Here is a 27,773-nt window from a genome sequence, read left to right on the forward strand (position 1 = left end):
AGCGGAATGTCAGGGAATAATTTTAAAGACACCGGCTCCTGTTCATGTGCTCATCACAAAGCAGTGAATGATACTCCAGTTAAGAACAGTGGTCACTCAAGTGACAACAGAATTTGGAGAGGACAGCAAATAGTTCTAAAAATATATATTCTAGGGCTTCCCTGGTGGCACAGTGGTTGAGAATCTGCCTGCCAATGCAGGGGACACGGGTTCGAGCCCTGGTCCGGGAAGATCCCACATGCCGCGGAGCAACTGGGCCCATGAGCCACAACTACTGAGCCTGCGCGTCTGGAGCCTGTGCTCCGCAACAAGAGAGGCCGCAATAGTGAGAGGCCCACGCACCGCGATGAAGAGTGGCCCCCGCTTGCCACAACTAGAGAAAGCCCTCGCACAGAAACGAAGACCCAACACAGCCAAAAATAAATAAATAAATAAATTTAAAAATATATATTCTATCTTTTATGTTAAGGATAGCTGCAGAATATGATTAAAACACCAAAGATCCAAAATTAAAAATTAGAGAACGAACCTTATCTGTTGTGCTTTCCATCTCCTAAAATATACTTTTATTATTCCTTCTTGAGCCCCAGCCTGTTATATAGACCAACACATCTTGTTACTATACTAGATAAGAAAAAAAATAAAGGAGGGGGAAATCATTTATTAGAGAATCATTTGTTTTTAAACATTAATTTTGCCTTTTGTCATGTTGTTTTTTTCCCTCCTCAACTGTTTTCAGATCCTCCTTTTGAGGCTTGAATCTTAAAAGACATAGCTTTCAGATGGATCATTTACTTTTTTTCCCAATAGTATTGAGGATGTTTTATTCCAAGAAGGATGTTCATTCCCAGTGAGACCATTTGAGAGCACTGGCCTAACATAATTCAAGCTACCCCCGGTAAACCACACCTCAAAACAGAGAATTAGGAGAACCCTGGTTATTATTTAACCTGTGGTTCCTAATTACACACAATAGTCATAATATTTATAGAGAAGTGGCAGAAAGGGAATCAAGAATGTTAATATGTGGGGTGGGGGAGGGACAGACTGGGAGTTTGGGGTGATCAGATGCAAACTATTACATATAGGATGGATAAACAACAAGGCCCTACTGTACAGCACAGGGAACTATATTCAATATCCTGTGATAAACCATAATGGAAAAGAATATTTTAAAAATGTATATATATGTATAACTGAATCAATTTGCTGTACAGCAGAAATTAATACATTATAAATCACTACTTCAATTTTTAAAAAAATGTTAATATGAGACTGTTGAAATCTATTTTATTGTCTTGTAAAGATGTATGTCTTACAGCATGACCTTATCTATTTGTTCCATAGACACATTCTTTCCTTCCAGGTTATAATTTATCTTAACATAAAGGAAATGGTTTCAGCACTGGGAGAGTATGTTGGGAGGAGGGGGGACAGTTTACAGGGATCTTAAATGAGCTCCGTTTAGGTCCTATTTCAGGAATGGGAAGATTTCTCTTCCTCATCCCCGCCGCCATCTCGGAGGCATCCAAGGTCCACCTGCCCTTCTCTTGGGCAGTTGAAAGGCAGGCTGCTCACATGGAGAAGTGGACAAGATCTGCCAAGGTCTTGGGGCTAAGACTGGAACCACTTCTGCAAGATGGTCACCAAACAAAGTACTGGCTGCTGTGGAAGAAGGATTCCCCTGGATGCCATGAGGAGGGAGGGGCAATGGACACTGCCCATCCCAGGGGGCACTGGGCCATCTGCAAAGTCAACTCAGCTCCCGTAGTTATTTGACCTTCAAACAATGTCCATCTCAGTGACCCTGGCTATAATCTTCCTCATTCCTGTGTGGCTCTCAGGGCCTTTCTTTTCTCCCCACACCTGGAGGAAATTTTTTTCATCTTGCGAGGAGCCTCCACTTTTCTCAAACTCTCCTTTCTAATGCTTTGCCTATGTTCTGAGTCAGGCTTTGGAAAACAATGATGGGAAGACTTCTCCTTTTCCTCTTCCATTTTTTTTTTTGTTGTTGTTGTTTTGGTAAATAAGAGAGCGAATGCTTACCTTGTCCTGACTATAGGCCAGTCCCTGCAGGCCTGGCCTCTACCTCCTCATCCCACTTTTCGTCACTTGAGATGCTTTCTTCCGGTGCTTTAAGCCATTCAGTCTCCTTCCCTCCGAGAACCTTTGCCTAGAATGTCTTCTCCTTTCATCTCCTTTGCCTCATTGACCCTTATTTATCAGTCAAATCTCAGATCTCAGCTCCCGACACTTCCTTCCTGACCTTGAGATTAGGTCAGGTTCCCATATTATATGGTTTTATAGAAGCAGGTACTATTCCTTCAGATATTTCAGCATGGTCATAATTTTATATTTGTTCGTGTCATTATTGAGTACCATCTGCCTCCGCCACTAGCCTGTCAATTCCATCACGGCGGTGACTTTTTTTTTCACTCTCACCGTTCAACCCGCAGTCCCTCACATAATGAGTGTGATAGGCTCTTATGGAATAACCAGCCATTTTTTTTCTTCACTATAATCTTCTGGAGTCACTAGGCTTGAATCAAGTCTATCTGGAAAATTCTCTGAGCAACAAAATCAATTAGGCAATATCAATCTGGACTTCCTAGGATTTTGTATTATTTCTCTAACAGAATAACTGAATATGGCAGATAATGATCAAATGTAGGGAAAGAAAAAAGACAAAGTTGAAATTCCACAGGCTAAGTGGATGTTGTAATAGGTTATTAGCCTTGTAGTAGATTTAAACTGTACAACTACAATTCAGGAATGCAAAAATATACTTTTTTTTTTACAAAATTAAACTTTACGGGACTTCCCTGCTGGCGCAGTGGTTAAGAATCCGCCTGTCAATGCAAGGGACACAGGTTCAAGCCCTGGTCCAGGAAGATCCCACATGCTGTAGAGCAAATAAGCCCGTGCGCCACATCTACTGAGCCTGCGCTCTAGAACCTGTGACAAGAGAAGCCAACGCAATGAGAAGCCCACGCACTGCAATGAAGAGTAGCCCACGCACTGCAATGAAGAGTAGCCCCCAATCGCCACAACTAGAGAAAGCCTGCGTGCAGCAATGAAGACCCAACGCAGACAAAAATAAACAAAAAATTTTAAAAAAAGTTAAACTTTACTTGTCCACAAGCCCCCATTTCCATTTAGCAGCAGAAAAACAACAATCTTTCCACTTAAATATTAATTGTCTTCTGGTTTAAAATTTAATTTCATTTTAGAAATTACTCAGACATTGTAGGATTTAAACTCTTCAGCATGACCTCTCAATGCAGGTGCAGGAACTTGTTATAAATAGAAAAGACATTACAAAAGAGTAAACTAGTCAGCATAGGGTGATAACTTTCCCTTTAGGAAAACAGGATTAGATCCTTGCCTCTACCACACACAGGATAAATCCAAATATGAAAACAAAGCTTGTAAGCTACTAGAAGAAAATCCAGAGGACTATTTCACAGTCTTGAAGTAGGGACAAGAAAAATAAAATAATTAGTATAAATTTAAAAACACAGAGATTAAGTGATCCCAATTTTAAATAATGAAATGATCTGACTAAAAACCACACTTGAATTAATAAGAAACTTTGATGATGTGACTAGATATAAAATAGTCAAAAATCATTCACTATTCTCTATACTAGTAATAATCAGAAAATTAAAAATTAAAAAACTATTCCATTCACAGTTGCAACCAAACTATAAAATATTTAGGAATAAATTAAGAAAATAAAGGATATATATGGTAATCTGAAGCAAACATCATATTATGTAAATTGGTAGATATTTGTATTGTATATACATTCCCATACTTTTAAATTAAAAATTAGAGTATGTCAAATTAATGATTATTCTCTTGTGGTATTGTATATGAGTCTTCTTTTACCAAGTTTATTGTTGGGTGACTTTACAACAATTAGAATTGTTGCAGTGCATAGGTCTGAGTTTTTTGGTGTTATTTGCTTTATTTTCTTTCTTACTTTTTTGGTAACTAATTTGTTTGGTTTAATTTTACTTGGGAATTAACTGTTCATTGCAATAAACAGTATGAAATTCTCATAGATATATAGAGTGTAGGGGTGGGGCAAATATCTCTCTGCAAACCACTCCAAGTGTTGAGAGATACAATTCTGGATCTTTTTTTGGGAGCAGTTGTGCTCAGTGGGGCAGGTAATAACATGAAAATGACTCATCTCTGCGCTGTTATCTATTTTGCAATATAGAAAATAACGCATGGCACCAGCCAGCAATGCTGGTGTGACTTTGCATTAACAACAGGAGAGTTTAGTGGCATACAAAGAGGAAGTTAGGGGAAAACAAAACAAAACAAAACGTTGTGTTTATTCCTAATACAGGAAACAAGACTATCTGTAACGTCATTGAGTTCCCCAATTGAGCAAATATTTAATCATATCAACAAACTGCCTATATTTAATAGGTACTATTGGAAGGATATAAAGGGATTATTTAAGAGTCCACCTTTAAAAAGCAAAACATGATGTTGTTGGGATTTGATGACTCAGAAAAAATAAGTAAAAGTGGAGTGAAATGGGGCTCCTATTCTTCTGATTTTTCTCCCTGACACATTGGCTAAGAGTTTTCCTATCAAGGAAGCTGACTTCTTTGGACTTGTATGGGGCTAATGTGTGAAGGTGAACATGTAATTTATAGTACCTTAAACCAGCAAGTCTAGTTTTTCACCAGTTCGATACTATGTATAGTTTCTGTTTTACTTGGCAAGGAATTTCCTAGCCTTGTGGTAACGGTAAGATGTTGAAAAGGAGAATCAGAAGGAGATTTTAGTTCCAGAATTTGCAAGTTGAATTTAGAAAATATCCACTTCAGTTCAAGCAAGGAAATTTGCATATACACACAAGTAAAAGAAATTTTAAAAAAGTTTAGACCTTGATGTTTCATCAATGTAAACATATATGTAATCAATTTTCTTAAAAACCTTCAAATAGTTTTCAGTTTTTTGTTTTTGCTTTAAGCTATTATAGGACTGCAATCTGCTATCTGCATTCTGAAACATGAAAAGCTCTGAAAACCTTTTTGTAACCTGTGTGGTGGTAAAAGCTGACCTGACATGAACTTATTTGGCAGTAAAAACTACGAAGCTACTAAGCTATTTATAATTTTTACATATCTGACTTCATGTGAATATGATTCACCGCAAAATTATTGTTTGGGGATGCTGCCATAGTATTCCCAGGGGGTGTTATATAATATGAAGTATATGCATTATTATCTTTTTCAAATCTGAGAAATTCTTAATTCTGAAACATATATGCCCCCAAGGTTTTTGATAAGGAACTATGGGCCTGTATACACTGCAACAAATATTCTTAATATCTTTGTTTTGTTAGGATGAATTTATATCATGTACAACATATTTCTAAGTCAGGTTTTCTGGGTTTAAATCCTTGTTTTGTTATTTATTAGCTGTAGCTGTACTTAAATTTTCTCAGTGGTAAAATGGAAATGATAATAATTTTAGGTATTCTGAGGATTAATTGAGACAACATATGCAAAACACTTAGAACAGTTGGGTAATTAGTAAGCATTTAATACATGTCAGCTATAATTTTAACAGAGTGTACCAATTTATATTTCCAACAACAGTGCACCCATTTTTATGTGCTCTTGTCTACATTTGGTATTATCCTTCTTTATAATCTTTTCTAATGTGCTAGGCCCTCCCCCAAAAGATATCCCATTTTTGCTTGCATTTCTTTGATTTCTAGTGATATTGAAAATATTTTCATACTTTATTAGTATTTTAATACTCAACTACTTTTCTTGAGTATCATACTTTTTAAAAGATCTCTGTTGAAGTAATATTAAAATATTTACATTTACCTATATTTTTCTTAGTGTTTGCAAGTTTCTTTCCTCCCTTCCTTTCTCTTTTTCTTCTTCCTTTCCTCTCCTTCCTTTCTTCCTTTTTTGCTTTCTTTCCTTCTTTTCTTCCTTTTAAGAGTTTAATCCTTCTAGGATTCATTTTGAATATGACTTTAAAAAATCCTATATTGTTAACCAGTTGCCCCAGTGCCAGTTACTTAATAATCCATCTTTTTCACCACGGATTAAAAACTATTTTTATCATATGCAAATTCTTTGTCTTTTTCTAGACATCATACATTATTCTTTTGATTGACCTATTAATTCCCTTGCCAACAGTATATCATTTAAACTTCTGCTATAGGTCAAATACTACCTATTTTTATTTTTCAAGAATTCCTTAGATATTGATACATTTTTATTCTTCCAGATAAAAATCAGAATTATTTTGCAAAATTTTCAGCAAACCTGCATTGGGATTTTGTTTGAAATTAACTCGGAGGAAATGGACATATTTCAAAGTTGAGTCTTTCCATTTGTTCAAGGACATGAAATATGTTCCCATTTCTTTTTAAAGTTTCATAAACTTTAAAGTCTTTGCTAATAGCTACAGCTAATTAACAAGTTCTGAAATATGCATGCCTTTTTAGTTTATAGAAAATTGAAAACTAAATTAGTATGTGAGAACAGTTAACCCTTGAACAACTTGTGGGTTAGGGGCACCGACCCTCCAGGAAGTTGAAAATATGCGTCTAACTTTACAGTCTGCTCCCTGTATCCACGCATTCAACCAACTGGGGGCCAGTGTAGTCCTGTAGTATGTATTTAGTGAAAGAAATGCACATCTAAGTGGACCCTTGAAATTCAAAGCTGTGTTTTTCGAGGGTCAACTGTACCTTCATCGGTACGAGGCAGTCATTATGGACAGAATGAATGACTCAGAATTCATATGTTGAAGCCCTAACTCCCCAGTGTGATGGTACTTGGAGATGGAGGTTTAAGAAGGTAATTAGGGTTAGATGAGGTCATGAAGATGGGGTCCTCGCGACGGGATAGTGCTCTTATAAGAGACACCAGAGAGCTAGCACTTGCTCTCTCTCTCTCCCTGTGCTGGCACAAAGAAGAGATCACATGAGCATCAGTAAGAAGACAACTGTCTACAACCCAAGGTGAGAGCCCTCACCATAAACTGACCAGCTGGCACCCTGATTTCAAGACTTCCAGCCTCTAGAACGGTGAGAAAATAAATTTCTGTTGTTTAAGCCACCCAGTCAATGGTATTTTGTTATGGCAACCCAAGCAGATTACACTAGTAGTGTGTATATTAGTATTCCCCCCGACTCGGGGTTACCCTCAGCTACACAAGTTAATCACAGGCCAAGGAAATAGTACAATCAAATCAGCTAGCATGGTGACTACTTTCTAAGTAGCGTGGAAGGGGCTACTTAGAAAAGGCTACTTCACAATGAGTACTTATTTTATTGAATTGCTTTCCGTGAGGATCAGTTTTTTAAAAATGAAGGTTTCTAAGTTGCCTTATTCCCTCATTCAGAAAGGAAATAATTTTTTTATTTCTACAGATGAATTGCATATTTCTTCAAGTGTTGGCTTTCCTATTTTACTGCACAGAAGAATCTCAATGAGAAAACTGTCAGTGGTATTTAGCGACCACAATATTAATACTTGAGCATATCTGGGAGTAGTAACATAGAGGCACCTTTCTGGTCATTCTCTATAGTTCTGGAACACTTCAGAGTTTGTTAAAGGCATTCACATGCAAATTTTTCTTTCATCTTCAAAATAAATTCAAATGAACTGTCAGTCTCATTTTATGGATGGAGGAAACTGAGATTCAGAGAAATGAAATGTCTTTTGCAAGGTAGCATAGAACTAGGGCCAGATTTAATATATTCCAGTGAATGAAATGTTTTCTGAGAACTTAATTGTATGTATATCGTGGCCCCTAACCTAGGCCTTTCTCTCATGGGATCTCCTCTCAGCAGCTAGGGTAGCTGTCTGGCTGCCTTATACCATGCTGTCCTCAGCCCAAGTAGCTTTTAGCACCCCCAAAGATCCAGCCCACCACTGGACTCTGAACCTCTGGGCAGATGTGTGGTGTCGTCTTTCCTAGAGGCAAACCTCTATCTGCCTGTCTCTACCATGCCCCTGCTGGGCCAGTGATTGAGAGGGCTTCTCTTGACATCTGAGGTGTTTGCGTGGCAAGCTCTCCTTCGACTCTTCCTCTCCTACTTTACTCCCCCTTCCAATTATTCTGCTTTGTATACACTAAGAGGGAGGTTTAACATTTGATATTAGGTCCAAATAAGAAGCCAGGCAAGTAACGTGAAACCCACAGGCCTTGATTTACTCATTGTCCTACTTTATCCTGAACAAAACCTCTTACTAGTGGAGTGAAGCAATGTCTCAAATTCAATACAAGATTCGTTGCTTGATGAAGTAGAAACAGGCAAAAACATTGTTGAAACAGTAGGAATTTATAAGGAAGAATAATGAAAATAATGCCACATTTAATTGAAAAACGAGTGAATTGTAAATCAAGTTCTTCTTTGAAAAGACAAGTGACATTTAGTCCCAAATTTGTATTGACTGTGTATAGAGAAGATAAATCAGGAGTGAGGCAGGCAGTACTGACTGTCTTAGGAAAAGTGACTTTTTAAAATTTTTGTTCTGAGAATGATTTAAAACTATATATCTTGTAAACTGCACAGAAGCATGCACATCATCAACAACTTAAAAGTTTATCTTTGAATTTAAATCTGCAGGCATCTTTTGCTTATTCTTTATAGGAGCCTTGTCTTATTTTATCACCTTTAGATTTATTATGCCCCAGAAGTAAAAAATGGATGATGTCATACAGAGGGAAAAAGAGTAGGTACTTTCAGCACTTTGGGAATATTAAAGTTGTTCTAAATATTTTCATTAGAACTCCACTGGAACCTCTGTGTTAAAGTGGTACAGAATTACCAAATCAAAAGGTCCTGGTATTTCATTAGCAACAATGTTCTCAGGAGAGATGTTAACGAATACAGCTATCAGCAAAGATCCAGGCAGGGTATTTTCTGAAATACTTTGACCTCCGGGCCCTAAACCCAAGGGAAAAAACAACAGAATTTTCTTTTATAGAGTATAGAAAAGAAGTATTGTGGTATATAGTTAGAGGAACACAGGACGAGGTGACGGGGAACTACTGCATTTTAGTTTTGGTCCTGAGATTTTAACCAAGTCATCTTTCCAGGTTTTAATATCCTCATCTGTAAAAATGCAGATAATAATTCTTATGTCATAAAATATCTGGAATGATTAAATAAAATATTTGATATCAAAATGGTATGAAGTGGAGAAAGAAAGAGAAAAAATTTATTGAGGGCTCAGTATACACCAAGTACTTTAGTTACAGGTGGGCTCTTAAGAGAGATCAACGTCCATGATTTAGGTCCATGATTCCACCACTTTAAAATTTTAAATCAGATCATTAATAAAAATGCTTTTAATTAAATTTAAATAATCCGTGTTTCACTCTAAAAGAAACTTTCTTAATATTAATATATTTTTAAGGCTTACTGTTACTAAATCTCAAAAGCAAAGTAAATCAACAGTGGAAAATAAAAATACTTTCTATAAATATTTCCTTCCAAATGTGTCTTGTGTTGGCAGATTAATGATAATTCAGAATAAAAATCATCTGTATAATGTTTTATACTTTTTCAAAATACTTTTCAAAGGGAACAGTAAATCAGATGTAATAAGTTAAATAAACATAGTATTTAAAATTTAGGGGCTTCCCTGGTGGCACAGTGGTTGAGAATCTGCCTGCCAATGCAGGGGACACAGGTTCGAGCCCTGGTCTGGGAAGATCCCACATGCCGCGGAGCAACTGGGCCCGTGAGCCACAATTGCTGAGCCTGCGCGTCTGGAGCCTGTGCTCCGCAGCAAGAGAGGCCGCGATGATGAGAGGCCCGCGCAACGCGATGAAGAGTGGCCCCCACTTGCCGCAACTGGAGAAAGCCCTCGCACAGAAACGAAGACCCAACACAGCCATAAATAAATAAATAAATAAATAAATAAATAAATAAATAAATAAAAATTTTAAAAAATAAAATAAAATTTAACAACAGAAAAGTCTGACACATTGTTATATTTTTCTATTGGTTAAAGACTATTTTATGGATGGAATATAAATAATTTCATACAACATTTTAAAACATCCTGAAAACAAAACTTCCCCAAACAGAAAGTTAATCCAAAAAGTTACCCACTGGATTTGAAAAAAAAAAAAATCAAAATATGCTGAAAGAACAATCAGTTTTTCCTGAAAATAAAATTCAGTAAAATCAAAAAAATTCAACATTACAGACGAAAAGTTTCAGCTCTTAAAATCGGAAAACTATCTAAGAACTACATAAGACATTTTCTTTTTTAGTAACTGCATATGTATATTCATATTTACTTTTTAAGAGTAATCTTATTAAAGTATAAATATCATAAGAGTTTAATACATGTTTCAATAATGTACCTTTCTATTAAACACACACATATACATACAAATATTTAGGAAGAACCCATATCACCTTCTGGTTATAGATGATTAAAAAAAATCTGATAAGGTCATAGTTTTTTATTTGATCTTATATAGAAATAACTTGAAAGTTAGACACATTTTTAATCATATAGGTATATAATTGGGTCAGATTTTATTTTCAGTAATTTTTCATAGTTTTTATTGGGACGATTAGCTAGTTATGAGAAAAATAATTTAAAATTAACACTCGATACTTTAGTTAGAATATATATGTTTATGAAACTAAATATCTAACCAATAGATAGATATTTTGTTTCTTAGATGAGGTAGATAAATTAAAATATCCTAGAACATGATCTGAACTTAAGAAAAAACAGAAAATAGCAATCACCAATTCAACCTGTATGAATCAAACAGCTGGAGAGTTCTTTTTATTTTTGACATATATGCCATATGTTTCAAGTACAAGGCCTCTGAAATTCATTTTCTGCTCCCCAAAACCTTACTAAATTGAAATTCATATTTTTTATTTACTTACTCATTATTTAATCTACCTAGGGGACTTTGCTCTTCAGACTAAAGACATTTGCAATTAAACCAGATTACTGGTTTTTCATTTTTTAGGTTTAAGTAGTATTTTCCCTTTACATACCTTAAATAGTAAAATGTATTACAAAAAGCTATTATCTTCAGATGTTGTACAATAAATAACTACTTAGATGATAAAGAGTTAATAAAAATTTCAAGGTCTGCTAAAGAATTGTGAAGCTCATCATTCATATCTTGACTTCTAAGAAAACTTTTCAGAGTATCTAAAGCGGTTATTGCCACATTTTTTGATGGTAAAGGGAGTTCGGTTCCCAGAGATCCACCATCATCCTCTTCGTCAGAAGTATAAAATCCAGTTTCATCTGATTTACTTTCTTTGGTCCACACAGCATCACCACCTGGTGCTGCTTCACATGTCTCCAAATCATCATCCAGGGCAGCATACTCTTCTATGGATAAGCCTTCAGGAAATTCCACTCCTGCCGCCTGGGCATGGGCAACCAAATCAAGACCAGTGTCCATCTCTGCATTTGTCTTGTCACTTTCTCCCTTTTGAGATTTGAATCCTGCCTCTTCATAGCTCTTAACAATAGTCTCTGGGGTGACAGCCCTCCAACAGAGATGCAATGTATCAACTGCATCTAGCAGGGAAAACATAAATTCTTTGCTGCCTTCAACAGAGCTTAAAAATTTCTTAATGAGACAATGTCGATATTTGATTTTAAGGCTTTTAATAACACCTTGTTTCATAGCTATAAGTTTGGAAGATAAACATGATGGAAAGAATGCTAACTCAATGGATTTTAGGTTTTTTACCTCTGGATGTGCAGGAAACGATTCAACAAAAATCACCACTCTTCTTTGCTGGGCTTGAAATTTCTCATCAAGCTTCCGCATCCATTGTTCAAATACAACTGAGGTCATCCGTGCCATTTTGTTAGCTTCATAATATACAGGCAATGATTTTATGCCTTTGAAACAATGTGGATTTCTGTTCTTTCCGATGATAAGCAAAGGAAGTTTCTCTGAGCCGTCCATGTTTGTCCCAACCACCAGAGTTATTCTGTCTTTGCATAACTTGCCAATTGAGCATGTTTCTCCTTTAAATGCAAATGTATTTGTAGGCAACATTCGATAAAGCAGCCCAGTCTCTTTTACATTAAAAACATTTTTAGGATGATAATCATTTAAATAATAAGGAAGTATGTTTTGGTGCCAGACATCTGAAGGGTCTACTGATACACCTGTAGCTTCTACAGGTTGAGCTCTGAATACTAAACCATACCTGGATTTAAAGCGATCCAGCCAACCATTGCTGCACTTAAAATCATTATGTCCCAGTTTCTGGGCAAAATCATTAGCTTTTAGACGCAACATTGGACCATTAACTGGTACATTCAGACACTGGGCGATTCGATACCACCTCATTAGTGCCTCTTCCAGATCTGTGTAAAAAGCAGTTCTCAGTCTTTTTCTCTTTGGATCAAATCTCAGAGATTCAAAGGCTTCTAGAACCTTGTCTTTATTCTTCATAATAGAAGACAATGAATTTTTCTTTATTCCATATTCAGCTGCAATCTCTGCTTTTTTCTTACCACTTTCTACTGCATTTATGATGTCGATCTTTTCTTCAATGGATAGACTTTTCTTTTTCTTCACAGTTACGGGCAGAGTTGAGGCATCCACAGGAGCCTCTGCCATCTCACCCTGTGCTTATGTAGAGATGTCTTCTCTTTCTGGGTCTGTTTCTTGATGAAAATTTATTTTCCAGTATGATACAAGTTGCTGCTTTCTATTCCACTTCACATATTAAAAGTTGGTAAGTGTCTAATAGTCTTATTCCTCAGAAAATGGATGAGTAAATAATTTCTTCAAAGGATCTGAATAAGAAAAATGTTATCTGCAGCTAGAATATTTTAGAAGAGAAACTGCCTCCCCAGGACCTTGTGTAGCTCAGTTTATAGTTTATTCGGAGTTCCGGAAGTCAAGCTAAAATAGAAATCTCATTATGTCAAACCTGTCCAGTCCTGCTGATGTATTTTTGGAACTTCAATCCTTTAAGATGATCCATTTTATCCATGCGTGCATTCAACCTCCTCTTAATTCTCCACAGAAGGCCTCAGAGATAAGACGAAAAGCATCCAGTAATTTCATGCAAAATGTTACCGATTAATTTCCAAGTCTCTTTAGGATGGAGAAGAAAATGGCAGAACCCTTCTAGGACTTGACGATATCCTCTATCTCTTGAAATATTAAAAAAACAAAACAAAACAAAAAAACACAACAATTTTAACAATGATATGTCAACTGAATATCAAAAAATATTTATACTAATTAGTTATGCTTTTAATAATAATGAAAAGAATGAGAACATATTTCTAAAAATACAATAACTAAAGCTTCCAGGAGAAATGCTTACCTCCTAAATAGTGCCTCTGTGAAAAGCTCTCTAGCTCTGCTCTGAGCCTTTGAATTCTCACTTGCCTTTGAATGCTTTGTAATATATACTTCTGAAATAAATCAGACAAATTTAATCTGTTTTGAAAATATGAGCTTACCAAAATTAAAGAACTAAAAATGATGCTGGATAGATCTTTGGTGGCTATTTTTTCCATGAAGTCACAAACTGTCCCCTCTGACTTCTCTAAAAGAAAAACACAGTCAGACAGTGGTCACAAGGTCCAACTTTTAATAGCACATGGGAGACAGTGCCTCTTTTATAGGAGTCTGGTACAAAATGCTTCACTAAAAATCAAATCAAGGGAGTCCATTACAAATTTTAAAAATCGAAATCTTATTCTATCTAAATGCTTAAAAATATAGTAACTCTTTATCAATTTGACACATTAGCTGGATGCATAAAGGCCAAAAATACTTGACAAAATGCATAGGAATAAATAAATTACTGAGAAGATATAATGGAGAAAAAGACCTAGATGAAAAGTTAGAAGGAGAGTGACCATGGTCTTAACCTCGCAGGACTTCCACTTCTTTATCTGTAAAATAAAGGGCTTATCATAGTGTAAGGAGATGGGCTTTGGTGCCAGACACACCCGAATTGACAAGTGACTCTGCCATTTAGTACTTAATGTGATCCTGGGTCGTTTATTTAACCAGCTGAAGCCTTGGCACCCTTATTTGTAAAATAAGGGTAACTACAGCACGTACCTCGTGGGGTAATTGCACATTCAGTGAGACGGTGTAAAGCACTCAGCACAGTATTTTGCACCTTACAGAGTGTTCAATAAATGTTTGATGATCTCATCATCATTGTCTTCTCTCTAATGTTCCTTTCAGCTGTGTCAATCTATAAAATTCAGAGATTTAATGAAATCGTACTTCAAACAGAAGCAAGAATCCCACTTAAGACATATACTGAAAGCAGAGCTCTTCTTAAGCCAACTAGTACTGTGAGAACAGTCACAGGGCCCCAGGTGGGCTCCCCTCTACCTTCCCAGGTAGCATCTCCCCTACCGGAAACCACAGGCTTTGGGCCTCCTGCAGGCCAAGGAAACAAGCTAATTTGATGAACCCGTGTTACTTCCGTGTGAGAGTGTGGGCACTCCATTCCTCTAATTTTTCTCTGTCCTCCGAGGTTTCAAGATGACACATGCATTTTTTTTTTTGCACAAAACTTTGTTAAAATTCCTCTGCCTTTGTCATCAAAATCAAAGAAGTAATTTTTATTATAGGAAATATAACCAGTAAAGGAGTTTTTGTTGTTGCTGTTATTGCAAAAAAAAGGTCTTAAAAATAATTATGAGAGCCTAGAGTGTTAGTTTCTAAACTACTTTACTTCCTGTATTCCAAACAACGCGGGAGGGAGGTAAAAGTGGATTTCAAAGCTCATACAGCTCATACATGTGGGTGAATGCAGTCCAGAATCCAGGCTTTCTAATGTCAAGTCTACATTCTTTTCACTATATTACAGTGTCCTTGAATTACATGGTGTGGCTCCTCTAACAGGGGCACATTCTATGCCCCCAGCACCAAGCCAACTCAGCATTTCCAATGCCTGTCCAAACCTATCCCCACCCCAAAAGGCAATATCAGGCCTCCATAGGAGAATAGCCATTATGAATTCTGTGGACACAAATAGCAACCACATTCCATATCCAACTGTTAGGGTGGTCTGACCTTTCTAAGTAAATAAGATTTGACCATTCAACTAAAAAAAAAAAAAATCTTACTCATATATGGGACCTCCCTGTATATTTTTGTGCAATTTCCTATAAATCTACCATTATTTCAAAATAAAAAATTAAAAATATCTTGCTCTCATTAGGAAGATAACCAATCTTCAGAAATTTAGGTAGCAAGAACCAATTTCTTAAGAAAAATCAAGCAAAACTGCTCTCCAAAAGAAAGAGAGAATCTCTTTCTTCTTTCTGTTCTTTCCTTTCTTCCTCTTCTCTTCTTTCCTTCCTTTTTCCCTTCTGCCTTATTTCATTTGTCAGAAATAAACCCTATCATCTCAAATAACAAGGATTACAGAAAAGTGACTTGAATTTTCTCCCTTACCCCATCCCAAATAAAGCAATGTAATATACACAATCAGAGATCACTGATTATCTTGATCAAACTGAAAATAGTGATATGTTTATTTAGGAAGATAGTTTTTTTCTGAAGTTAACAGTATATATTTCCTTCTTGAACAGTAGTCAAAGCTACAATTTTCCAAGGTAAGACGCAATATATCTTTATTCCTGAAACAACCACACTTCTAATGACAAACCAGACATGCTAAACTTTTTCCCTAGCAAAGAATAAGGCACCAATACTGCCTAATCAATGAAGCTGACATCTTCCATTCTCCCACAGTACAAATGGCTGGGATATTTTTTTGCAGGGAGTGATAGCAGCAGCTAATATTTCTTAGAATATTCATTCTCTCAATTAATTAATCATTCTCTCAATTAATCATTCAACCCCTTGAAAATATTACAAGAGAAATGCTGTACTACACGTTAGGAACTACCTTCTCTATGTCAACAGTAAAGCTAACTAACGACTAAGAACAGGCAATTCACTAAAAAAGACTTACCAACTGAATTCCAAATAAAGAAAACAATGGTCAGTTCTACTGGTAATAAGAGAAATGTAAATCTTCCTTCAAAACAGGAGATACCTTTTTGTTTTTGTTTTTATTTACCAGAACAGCAGTATCTAGTGTTTGCCAGGATGCAGTAACATAGGTTGCTAGGAGCCTATGTTAAATAAATTGGTACAAAGCTTATGGAGGGCAAATTAGCAATACAGTACAAAAACCTTAAAAAAGGGGCTTCCCTGGGGGCGCAGTGGTTAAGAATCTGCCTGCCAATGCAGGGGACACGGGTTCGAGCCCTAGTCCGGGAAGATCCCACATTCTGCGGAGCAACTAAGCCCGTGCGCCACAACTTCTGAGCCTGCACTCTAGAGCCTGTGAGCCACAACTACTGAAGTCTGCACACCTAGAGCCCGTGCTCCACCACAAGAGAAGCCACTGCAACGAGAAGCCCATGCACTGATACGGAGAGTAGCCCCTGTTCGCCACAACTAGAGAAAGCCCACGCGCAGCAACGAAGACCCAATGCAGCCAAAAATAAATAAATTAAAATAAATAAATTTTTTTAAAAAAACCTTAAAAATGTGCATAAGTTTTATCCAGCAAGTCCATACCGAGGATTTTATCCCCTCCCAAAAAAACTGTAGATGTAAAAATAATCTAGCTTACGAATATATTCATTTTCTATTGCTGTGTAACAAATTAACACACATTTAGTGGCTTAAAACAACACCCATTTATTACCTTACAGCCTGTAGCCAGAAGTCCAGGTGGGCTTAACTAAGTCCTCTGCTTTGGGTCTTACAGGGAAGAAATCAAGATGTCAGTCAGGCTGGGCTCTTATCTAGAGGCTGGAGGAGAATCTGTTTCCAAGTTCATTCAGGTTATTTGCAGAATTCAACTTCTGTGGTTGTAGGGCTGAGGTCCCTGGGCTTTTTGTTGGCTGTGAGCAGACTGCTCTCAGCTCTTGGAAGCCTCCCTCAGGTGCTTGCCTGTGGCCCTCTTTATTTAAAAGTTTCATGTAACCTAATTAAACTTAAAAGCTTTTGGACAGCAAAGGAAACCATACACGGAATGAAAAGACAACTTACTGAATGGGAGGAAATATTTGCAAATGATGTGACCGAGAAGGGGTTAATATCCAAAATATATAAACAGCCCATTAACTCAATATCAAAAAACAAACAACCCAATTAGAAATAGGCAGAAGACCTAATTAGACATTTTTCCAAAGAAGATACGCAGATGGCCAACAGGCACATGAAAAGATGCTCAACATCACTAATACTCAGGGAAATGCAAATTAAAACCACAATGAGATATCACATCACACCTGTCAGAATGGCTATCATCAAAAATAATAAAAAATGTTGGCGAGGATGTGGAGGAAAGGGAACCTTTGTACACTGTTGGTGGGAATGTAAATTGGTGCAACCAATGTGGAAAACAGTATTGAGGTTCCTCAGAAAACTAGAAATAGAGCTATCATATGACCCAGCAGTTCCAGTGCTGGATATATATCTGAAGAAAACAAAAACATTCATATGAAAAGATACACACACCCCAATGTTGATAGCAGCATTATTTACAATAGCCAGGATATGGAAGCAACCTAAGTGTCCATCAACAGGTGAATGGATAAAGATGTGGTATAAATATACAGTGGAATATTACTCAGCCCTAAAAAAGAATGAAATTCTGCCATTTGCAATAATGTGGATGGATCTAGAGGGTATTATGCTTTGTGAAATAAGTCAGACAGAGAAAGACAAATAATCTATGATATCACTTTTATGTGGAATCCAAAAAATAAAACAAAGGAATGTATATAACAGAACAGAAACAGACTCACAGATATAGAGAACAAACTAGTGACTACCACTGAGAAGAGGGAAAGGAGGTGGGGCAAGATAGGGGTATGGGATTAAGAGATACAAACTACTATGTATAAAATAAATAATCAACAAGGATATATTGTACAGCACAGGGAAATGTAGCTATTATTTTGTAATAACTTTAAATGGAGTATAATCTATAGAAATATTGAATCACTATGTTGTACATATGAAACTAATATAATATTGTAAATCAACTATACTTCAATAAAATAAAATAAAATATAAGGCTCACGTAGTCAGTTTAGGACCACCCAGATTATCTTCATTTTGAGTAACTCAAAGTCAACTGATTAGTAACCTCAATTACATCTGCAAAATTCCTTTTGTATGTAATATAATCATAGGAATGATATCCTATCATGTTCACAGAGGAGGGAATTATACAAGGTGAACGTCATTGGAAGTCATCTAAGAATTCAACCACACAAGACTGTTCCTCATATTGTTGTTTTATAATTATAGACAAAACTAAAAATAATCCAAATGTGTAACAAAAAGGATTAGATAAATAAATTAAGGAATATCTATATGCTAAAATACTATTGAGTCACTGAAGGAGAATATTTAATGATATGATGGAAATTCCATATATTAAGTGGAAAAAGCAAAATACAAAACTGTATGCCAACAAATACAACATACACTGAAAGTTACACGAGGGCAAAGGCTCATGGCTATTCCTACAGTGCTTAGTGCCCAGGAAACAGTAGGTTCTTAATAACGATCTGTTAAATAAATGAAGAAAAAAATATTCACAGAAAAAAAAGATACTGACCAAAATGTTGAATGTTAACTCTAGAAAATGGAATTATGAATAGGTTTTTTTTCTTTTAGTTAAAACAATTTCTACTCTTATGTTCTACTCATTCTACTATTCATGGGCTTGTTTAAATGTTCCATTAATCAGTACCCTCTAATAAAGGGTTTATTTCCAGAGAATTACACTGTGCAATCAGTAACTAAATATCTCTTCATGAAAAGGAAGTTGTCAATAAACAGTGATAAAATTACTGTGACACTACCAGAATTCCCCTAGAAAAGAAAAATAGCACCTTCTTCTTCCAAGGAAATAATATTGATAAGCAGAATACAGATTCAACATCTAAAGCAAAGAGAAAAGGTTGCATGCATATTTAATTCACTCAGAAAGGAAAAATAACAATATCCTTTAACCCACTGCCTCCTTTCCTTCCCGGTCAATAAATAAAAGATAGGCTGCCACAATTCCCCACAAGCCAAGTGAATAAATGGTACCTGATTTTTCTAAAGCTGAATAATAGCCAATAGCAGTGCAAAGGTAAATGAGTAGATAAGCCCCATGTCATAAGCATATGTGACAGGCAGCTATTCCCTTTTTGTCTTACTTCTCCAAACACAATGCCAATTAAAAGAAAAGTAGTAATCTTCTATTCTTCCTAAGGAGAATGGCCAGGCAGAATTCCCCAAGCTGTAGGGAGAGGGGGAGATAGAGATAGAGAGATAGAGAGAGAGAGAGAGACAAAAAAAAAAAGTCTCCATCTAAGCAAGGTTAGGTTTAAAATAGTCTTTGAGTTAGTATGAAAAATTTTCCCCAAACCCAAGAATAATGGCTACTACTTCCTTTTTCTCAGAGAAAGTGCACAGACTTTCACTGTTTTCCATTGCCAGCTGAAGTAGTTTCCAGTGTATCCTTCGAGCTTTCCTACCTTCTAATTTCCCTTGGGGTGGCAGAAGTCATAGGAAGAGTAATCCTGTGTATAGCCTTGCACAGCATAACACTATGTATAAGGACTAATCATGCACAATACCAGAATCGCACTGGACCAAAGAGTACCGAAAGTGATTCACAGCACCTTCACCAAGCAGAAGTTAGCATTAGTTCCAAGCAGTTCCAACTCTATCAGAATCTCTATCAAAACCAGCAGCTGAGAAGAAAACTATCCAGCTAAGGACAAATAACTAAAGCAAGTGTCCACCTTTCTAATATCAGAAATACCTCTGGGCCTAACAGTCTAATAGACAACTTTAGTTAAGTGTCCCGAAACTCAAGAGACAGCTAGCAGGAACACTTACAGCACCAGCCAGCTCAAACAGTTACATACACATCTTTCAAGCACCACTGAGCACTGCCACGCAACTCTTCCTAATCACCCTTCTGAAACTCTAACCCTTGTACTGGGCTACTAAGTTCCATTCTGTTCCTATATAATAAAAGCAGTAATTATTCTAGATTGGAAACCTTTTCTTTTAATTGAGAAGACTAACAGGATGGCTTTGAACAGGAAAATCCACAGTAAACTGTAGAACTGAAGTTAAATGAATTGGCATATATATTCACCCATTTAAGGTAAGGGCCCTTTAACCACAGATTTATGTTTTGGGATTTCATTACAGTTTTTGTCAGAGAAGGTGTCCTGGAGATTTCAGACAATAAATATTGTTATTTACTTTTGAAATATTCGTGGTGTCACGGGTATCTACTCTTCACATATATGGGAAAGATTATCTGTACAGGGATGTACCGTTCACTACGCTGAAACTCCCTACAAATTTGGAGAAGCAGAGTTCTGCCTTCGGGCACTTAGTCATTAAAAATGTCTTGTCAACTAATGTGACAAGGCAGGTGAGAATTATGGTCTCATAATTCATAAGAGGGGTAGGTCCCACGGAGTGCACTTTTACCTTTGGCATTCCTGCAAGTGAAATGGTGGTGAAAATGAGCACCCAAGGCTGTCAAAGTAAAAGCGGAGTCCGGAACCTTGAAGGGAGATGCGCTCGGCTGCATCACCGGTATATACTGTATGTAACTGAGCTTCAGGTTTGTCTAGCACCACTGCAGAGCCATACGGTGCTGGGGGCAGGGAGAATATCCGAAGTACAGATTGGGGCCTCCACTTAGGAAACTACAAAGGGATCTGAGAGAAGGACTGTTCGGCGGCTTCTGTAGACAGGGCAGTGATCTACTTAAGTAACGGGGCGAGCAAAGAAAGCAGAAATCAGTTCTCTGGATAAACAGGAGCAGGAAAGAACAGTATCATGGATCCACTGTCTGCGAGCGAGCAGAGCAGAAGGTGATCACAAAGATAGAGCAAATCATAAGAACTCAGGGATGCCGGGCGAGGGGGTCTGGTCTTCCTGAAGCGGGTGGGCGTGAGTGATGTGGCCAGAGGGTGGCTTTCCAGGCACTGGGGAAGGAGAGTGAGGCGCCCGCATCCCGTCTGCTCCCTAAACCCCGCATTCCCTCCACCCTCCCACCTCCCACGGGGCTGGAATAACCTTCTACGTGCTCTCTGGCAGCTGAGAAAGAAGCTTGGCTCTCCTGTGATTGCGAGGCGGTGAGCTACGTCCACCTCCACCCTCCCGCCACCGGCTCACCGTCTGTTGGGGGGACGCCTAATACGTGAGGCTGGGGTGTGTGGGTGAGAAAAGGATGCCGAGGGTTCCTGGACCTCCGACCACTCAAGACCAGGCCGGCGCGCCCTTCGGCAAGCTCCCAGCTCTGGCAGGTGCATCTGGACCCGCGTTCACACCCCCCCAGTGATCTAGTCGCAGCCAGAAAATTACCCGGGCAAAGGCGCCGGCTGAGTCCCGGATGTGGTTGCTAGGGGCCGCAGCGGGAGGGGCGGGGCCCGCCTCCTGGAGCGGGGCGGAGGGGGCCTCGGGGGAAGCGCGCTGGCACCATCGAGACGTGGCTGGGCCGGCCAGACTGAGGGAGAGAGAGGCCGTCCAGGGCTACGGACAACGCTACTTCCGGTCCCCTCACTTCCGGCGTCGCTGCTCTCGGTGTTGGAGCTGTAGGCCTGTTGGAGCTGCCGCCGATCTGAGTGTCCTCGGCGGTTGGTCAGTGTGAGGCTGTGACAGCTGCTGTTGCTCCCCGCCCCCGAGGAGCCAAGGTGCGTGGGAGAAGAGGAAGAAGGAAAAGGCCCGGGTCGCGTTTCCTCTCACTTCTTGCCAGGGCTGAGGCGACTCCGGAGAGCAGGGGCAGGGATAATCCTCGACGTGCGAGCTGCCGGCTTCCCTGCAGACAGGTGAGGGCGGAGCTGGCCGGCTGGGAAAGAGGCGGGGGAATGCTTCTCGGAGATGGTTGGCGGGGCAGGACACGTTGCCTCTGGGGCTCGCAGTTCCGGACTTCCACAGGGCACTTATGTCCTTAGTCTGTGTGTGCCATCTCTCTCTGCCCAGGCATTCGGCCTTGGGTTTCTGCCCCTTCGTTCCTCCCGTCCCCCTGAGTGTGCCCCCGAAACAGCCGGGTGAAGAGGTAGGACTGGCCCTCCCAGGGCGGCACCCTCCCGGTTTTGCATGTATTGAGTGGGGAAAGGGGTTGCAGGATCCAGGTCTTTCTCGACTAAGTCTCGGAGCGGGCCACCTTCAGGTTTGGTGTCCAGCCTTTATTGCTCTTCTTCTTTCCCTGCATCCCCTATTTCTCCTCTCCCGCAGTGAGAGGAAGGGAGATAGCGATAGTCCCGGCGAGAGGTTCCTCGGGCAGTGGTGCAGGGAGGAGCCTTGCCTGTGAAATGTCCCAAGCCTGACTGCTTGCGAGGACGTCCAAGGAATGCCGGAGTTTGGGAAGGAAGTTGTGTCGTCGTCTCGTCCGTTCCTCTTTGCCAAGTTACTACTGTTTACGTGTCTAGGAAAAAGGAAAGAGGTTTTTGTTTTGTTTTAAGAGCAGTTTCTAGACGCTTTTCCCTTTTACTTTATTTTATTATTACTTCCTTTGTTTTATTCTCATCTCCCTCTTGAGCCCTTTGATCTCAAAAGGTTCGTAGTTTACACTTCCTGCAGATCCTTTAGCCACCCCGTTTGAGGATTTCTGGCCCCCTCCCTTCCTTTTCTCCTAGATTAAAGCATATAATTTCTCTAAGTTGGTTCTTAAGGAAAAAATGGAAGATTTGCAGGACTTCGGTTAAACTTGTGCTTTCACCTGCAAGTGTGACAGGTGTGTGTTCACATTTGCCATTTAATTAACTTCACTGGCATGGGAATGTGCACCAAAATTGGTTACCTTAAATCGTTCCTTGTTAAGGCTGCAGGAATTGGCCATTTTATTGCTGCTGTCTCAGAGTGAATGCAACAAACTACATGTCAGTACTGTTTTAATTCCACTTTTCTTTTGTTATTCCTGTGTTTTTTTGTTTTCCCCACTCAACATGACCAACACCCTCTCCCAGCCACCACGTCTAACACTCATTAGCTGAGAAAACAAAATATTTCTAATCTTGTTTTATTTTCTGGATTAAAATCTCAGTCTCAGTTACTTTCATTCCTTTTCAAATTGATAAATTAGTTTGCCTTAATCCTGGGTCATGCCTTGGGGACTGTGGTCTAGTGGTCAGTGACTTTCAGGGGACTTCCTTATCCCCACCCCTGAAATTAAGTGCACAGTTTTGTTTTCAGTGCATTTTCTCCTTTCTGGGGAGAATGTCCATTCTTTTTATCAAATTCTCAAAGGAGATATATAACCTCCAGGTAGGTTAAAAGCCACTCCTTAGACAGTGTCTTGAAGTTAATGAAAACTTTTTTTGTGGAGCTACTACTTTTTCAAACTGTACATAGCTAGTTTGGGCACCAAGGAGAGTAGAATGCAGAGATTCCAGCTTTATAGTGATGAAATCTCTAGCTACTTCAGAACTTCAGTGTTTCTAAATTTCTTCCTAGACCTAGAGAAGGAAGTAAGACTGCCTGTTTATTTAGTTCCTGATTTGTGGTTTTGAGGTTTCTTTTTAGGGATAAGTATTTGTGGCCAATGTTGTGGAGATCCAGTGGATTTATAAATTGATACATTTATTATTGTTTAATACATATTTAATATCACCAACCTACTGGGTACAGTTCAGAGTAAAAGTTTAAATTTCTAGTGTACTTTGTTTTCATTTTCTTGTTTTTCACTTGAGGCATCTACTTTGGGCTTCGGCTCTGTTCAGAAGGGCAAATGATGTTTCAGTGGTGTGGTCTGTAAGCCTTTGGCATGTTGCTGCTCATCTCGACATCTCCTTTCCCTCCATATTACCTCTATGTTAGGAATTTAATGATCGTTCTCTTTTGTGACTAAGTTAGTATCCTTCTGAACTTAATGTAAGTTTAGAGTGCATATTTGAACTTACTGATTTGATGGTAAAGTGTTTATTGATCAAGGGTTGACGTTCTAAAATGTTTGACGCCTGTTTCATAGAACGCTAGAACTTGAAGAGACCTGTACAGCAGCTCATCATAGTCCATATGGAGTAACCAGTGTATCCTGCTCACAAAATCATTTTCCCTCTGTCTAGCATCCTCACGTTGGGGGGCAGAAAACACAAGTTTATAAAGAGTCAATTATGCTAAATTAGTTTCCTTCTAAGGTAATGACAAAGTCAGAAGATTGATTATATCTGACACCATAACAGCAATTAACATTTGTTTGCTTACTGTGTGCCAGGCATTATGCTAAGTGCTTTATATGATTATCTCATCTAATCCTCACAGCAACCTTATAAAGTGGCTAAATTTTTCATTTTTGTAGATGAAGAAATTGAAACTAAATGATTAACTGAAGCTAAAGTAATCTGCTCAGAATTACACTGGTCAAGCCAGGATTGAACCTAGGTTATCTGAATCCAGACTGAGCTCTTAACTACTACTCTAGGCTGCTTCTACCATATTTTCTTTACATCTTTTATTGGCATGTGTTGGGTTATCTCACCTGATTTTCTATCAGACATTAAGTAAAGAAGGTGTTTTCCTTTATTAATCGTCAGTAGCTGAACACCTGGTTGAATATCATACCAAAAAGTATGACAAAAAGAAATGAATTTGGAGGAGGCCTATGGAGTGTTATTTGATAGTTTTCCCACAGGGCGGATATAAATCTGTGTATGTGTTTGTCGGGTGTGTGTGTGTGTTTGTATGTATGTATGATGACATATGAGGAGTGGAAAATGTGAAAATAAAGGTTTTAAGTAATAGACTTGGCATTGTAAGAGTCTGGAGGTATAAAAACATTCCAGAATGATAACTTTGGGTTGGGGTAAGGAATAAATTCAGGATGGAGGAAGGAGTAAATTTAATAGGGAATTCAAGATAATATGGCTGTGGATGAAAAACTAACAACATATGTGCAGATTGGAAAGAGTAGTCCCACAGAATATGTATGATGATGACGTAGGGACCATAACAGTCTAAAAGTCAGATATACACCAGCATTAGTTCTAGGAAGTATGAAAAAGATTATAAAACAAAGGAACCTGAAAATAATCTTGTTCTCTTTAGTTTCTAGTTTAGCTTTAGGCAGTCACGGAAGCCAGTGATTAGCTCTTACGGATTCTCAGCTGTTTTCTACAAGACAAAAGTCTACATTTTCTTTTTCTCTTTGTTTCTTTTCTCTTTCATCTTCCCTCCATCCCTTATTTCCCTCTCTTCCATTACTTCTAAACTTTTGTCTTAAGATGGTTCTAGGCAGATGTTGCTGGAAATTGCTCAAATCTTTTGTGAAAATATGGTAACATCTTTGCCGTATTGTCACCTGAGAGTTTTTATTTTGTTTCATTTTTTGTATATGTATGATGGCATTGGACTAGCAGCTCCTCAATGTTCAGGCTTGATCCTTTTTGATCCTTCGGGGAACTGTGACATCACTGTCTTTGAAGCAGGATCATAAGAATAACAGAGTTGGTGGTGAGACCTAAATCATCCAGAGGAGGGAGTCATTTGGCCAACTCCAGTGTCTGCCGACATGAGATAGTGTGTTAGAGCAAAGTTTCCAAACTTCTGCCTCATGGATGGTACACATAAAAATGATTATTTGTATGGCAGACTCCCTGGCTCGCTGTAGGCCGAGGGGGCCAGGGAGAGGGGGTGTCAGTATTTCAGCACATCTGTAATCCATTCTTTTTTTTTTTTTTTTTTTTTTTAATTTTTGGCTGCGCTGGGTCTTTCATTGCTGCGCACAGACTTTCTCTAGTTTCAGTGAATGGGGACGACGCTTCATTGTGGTGCGCGGGCTTCTCATTGCAGTGGCTTCTCTTGTTGCAGAGCACGGGCTCTAGGCGCGCAGGCTTCAGTAGTTGTGGCACATGGGCTCAGTAGTTGTGGCTCATGGTCTCTAGAGCTCAGGCTCAGTAGTTGTGGCGCACAGGCTTAGTTCCTCCGCGGCAACTAAGGGATCTTAGTTTCCGCGGAGCAACAACTAAGATTGGGATCTTCCCGGACCAGGGCTCGAACCTGTGTCCCCTGCCTTCCCACCAGGGAAGTCCCTGTAATCCATTCTTGGCATATTGATTGGAAAGCTTTGTCCAAGAGAGGAGGAATATGATACTCTTTAATACCTTCTGTTTATTTAGCATATAATAATTTACAAAACATTTTCACATATATTCTCATTTTATTTTTACTCCAGCCATCTCAAGTAAGTAAGAGCACATAACATTACCATGTTAGAAATGAAGAAATTTAGATCTTAGATGAAGTACTTTGCATAAGGTCACACATCTAATAAGGGATGGATCAGGAATTCACATCCCAGATGGAAAGAGTCCCTGGGGGTTAAGCCAGTGTAACGTAACCTCTAGGATGGCTGGGATTCTGTTTTGTTTCAGAGCTCTCCCCTTCAGTATCTAGGGCAGCGCCAGGCACATAGAAGTCCGTAATAGTTGTCATTTATCGAGTGCTACTCTGGCTAAGCATTATGCTTTATAGATGCTATCTGTGTATTAGGTACTCTTATTTTCTATAAACAAATGAAGAAACAGGTATAGAAACCAGCAGAAGTAATTAGTCCAAGGTCATCCAAATAGTAAAAGGAGAACCACAGACTCATAAAGTTGCTTGACTCCAAAGCTTGTACTCTTTTTCACTATAGTGACTAATGATTCCATGATATCGTGGGGTAGAGATTGGGTTCCAGTTAAAGTGTATGACATTGGTTGCAGAGGGTGGTCGTGATGGTGGTGAAAGGGAGATAAGCAAGAGGACTATTACGTGTTTATTTTTGGCAGCCTTGAGGTAGAGTTCTAGAGATGATAGCTTTCTAATAGGATTCTCAAGGTGTTTGGGATGGGGTAGAAGAGAAATATGATAAAACTCATAGAGAGTAACTTGGGCCATTGGTGCGCCTTCTAACAAAAGGGTTAAAAATGTAGATCCTCTTCATAGATGGCTAAATGTTAACTATAGATTATTTCTTAAAGTAGGTTTACAGATTATTTTCATTTTCCTCTTTCTGTATTTCCTAATTTTTCTGTACAGCGTTTAATTAATTTTAAAATTAAAAATATTTTAAATTTTACAAGTAAGATATATTCTTGAAATAAAAATTCAAATAATATAATAAGCAGATGGAATGAAAGCTTCTACTTCTTTAATCCCTCTATCCCCCACACTGGCTCTCAATTAATTCACAAGGTGGTTGTTTGGGATTAGATGAAATATACAAGGAAGCTCTAAACTGCTCCTGTCCAATAGAGTAGCCACTATCCACATGTGACTATTTAAATTAGTTAAGATAAAATAGGATAAAAATTCAGTTCCTCAGTCAAACCAGTCACGTATCAAGTGCTCAGTAGCCACATGTGGCTAGTGGCTACTTTACTGACTAGTGCAGGTATTGAATATTTACAAGGACATTGGCCAGCCCTGCTAAAACTTTAAAATACTGTATGATTAGTGACATAATAAATATACTATTGAAACAAGATTTTTAAAACTCTGTGTTCCGCATGGTGCCTAGCAGTTTTTGTTGTAGTTGATGAAATATTACTGCCATGTTCTGTCTCAGCTTTTTGTTTTAACTAAATACAGATGGTCGAAGTCTTAACGTTTTTCTTAGATATTTGGCAATTGTAGTTAGCTGCTTTACTAGAATAAAGATGTCAGCTTTTCTAAGGACATGAGTGTTTTCTATCTCATCTGAGCTCTAGATCTATATATTTTGCTTTCTAGTTGGC

General features: G+C 38.4%; 2 protein-coding genes across 22 annotated transcripts in view; one reads left to right on the forward strand and one right to left on the reverse strand.

Annotated features, from left to right (window-relative positions):
- Positions 1 to 10,791: 10,791 nt before the first annotated feature.
- On the reverse strand, positions 10,792 to 21,537 carry TIGD4 (tigger transposable element derived 4). 12 transcript variants are annotated; one of them, XM_082391528.1, is made up of 3 exons: positions 21,421 to 21,531; positions 13,355 to 13,445; positions 10,792 to 13,178 (listed from the first exon to the last, which is right to left on the reverse strand). In XM_082391528.1, the coding sequence occupies exon 3, from the start codon at positions 12,634 to 12,636 to the stop codon at positions 11,098 to 11,100; it is 1,539 nt and encodes a 512-aa protein (XP_082247654.1). In that variant the 5' UTR covers positions 12,637 to 13,178; positions 13,355 to 13,445; positions 21,421 to 21,531; the 3' UTR covers positions 10,792 to 11,097. The 12 variants fall into 12 exon arrangements, with proteins under 12 accessions (XP_082247654.1, XP_082247661.1, XP_082247656.1 ...); XM_082391535.1 differs by having other exon boundaries at positions 10,792 to 14,242; positions 21,421 to 21,537; XM_082391530.1 differs by lacking the exon at positions 13,355 to 13,445 and having other exon boundaries at positions 21,421 to 21,518.
- ARFIP1 (ARF interacting protein 1) overlaps positions 21,493 to 27,773 on the forward strand; it is a 129,451-nt gene continuing 123,170 nt past the window's right edge. Inside the window, exon 1 of one of the 10 annotated variants that reach the window (XM_082391551.1) lies at positions 21,493 to 21,884. Coding sequence is in view for 4 of the 10 variants with exons in the window: in XM_082391545.1 (XP_082247671.1) it covers positions 22,001 to 22,114 (114 nt within the window). In the remaining 6 variants the exon portion in view is untranslated. Of the gene's footprint in view, positions 21,885 to 21,933; positions 22,115 to 27,773 lie in introns of those variants that run through there. The other 9 variants (XM_082391550.1, XM_082391546.1, XM_082391552.1 and 6 more) reach the window with 9 other exon arrangements.

Source organism: Balaenoptera borealis (assembly GCF_965194805.1).
Source record: "Balaenoptera borealis genome assembly, chromosome: 4".
Classification (NCBI taxonomy): domain Eukaryota; kingdom Metazoa; phylum Chordata; class Mammalia; order Artiodactyla; family Balaenopteridae; genus Balaenoptera; species Balaenoptera borealis.

Coding starts and splice junctions, on each gene's coding strand:
- TIGD4 (XM_082391535.1), bottom strand. CDS start 12,636: ATGGCAGAGGCTCCTGTGGATGCCTCAACTCTGCCCGTAACTGTGAAG.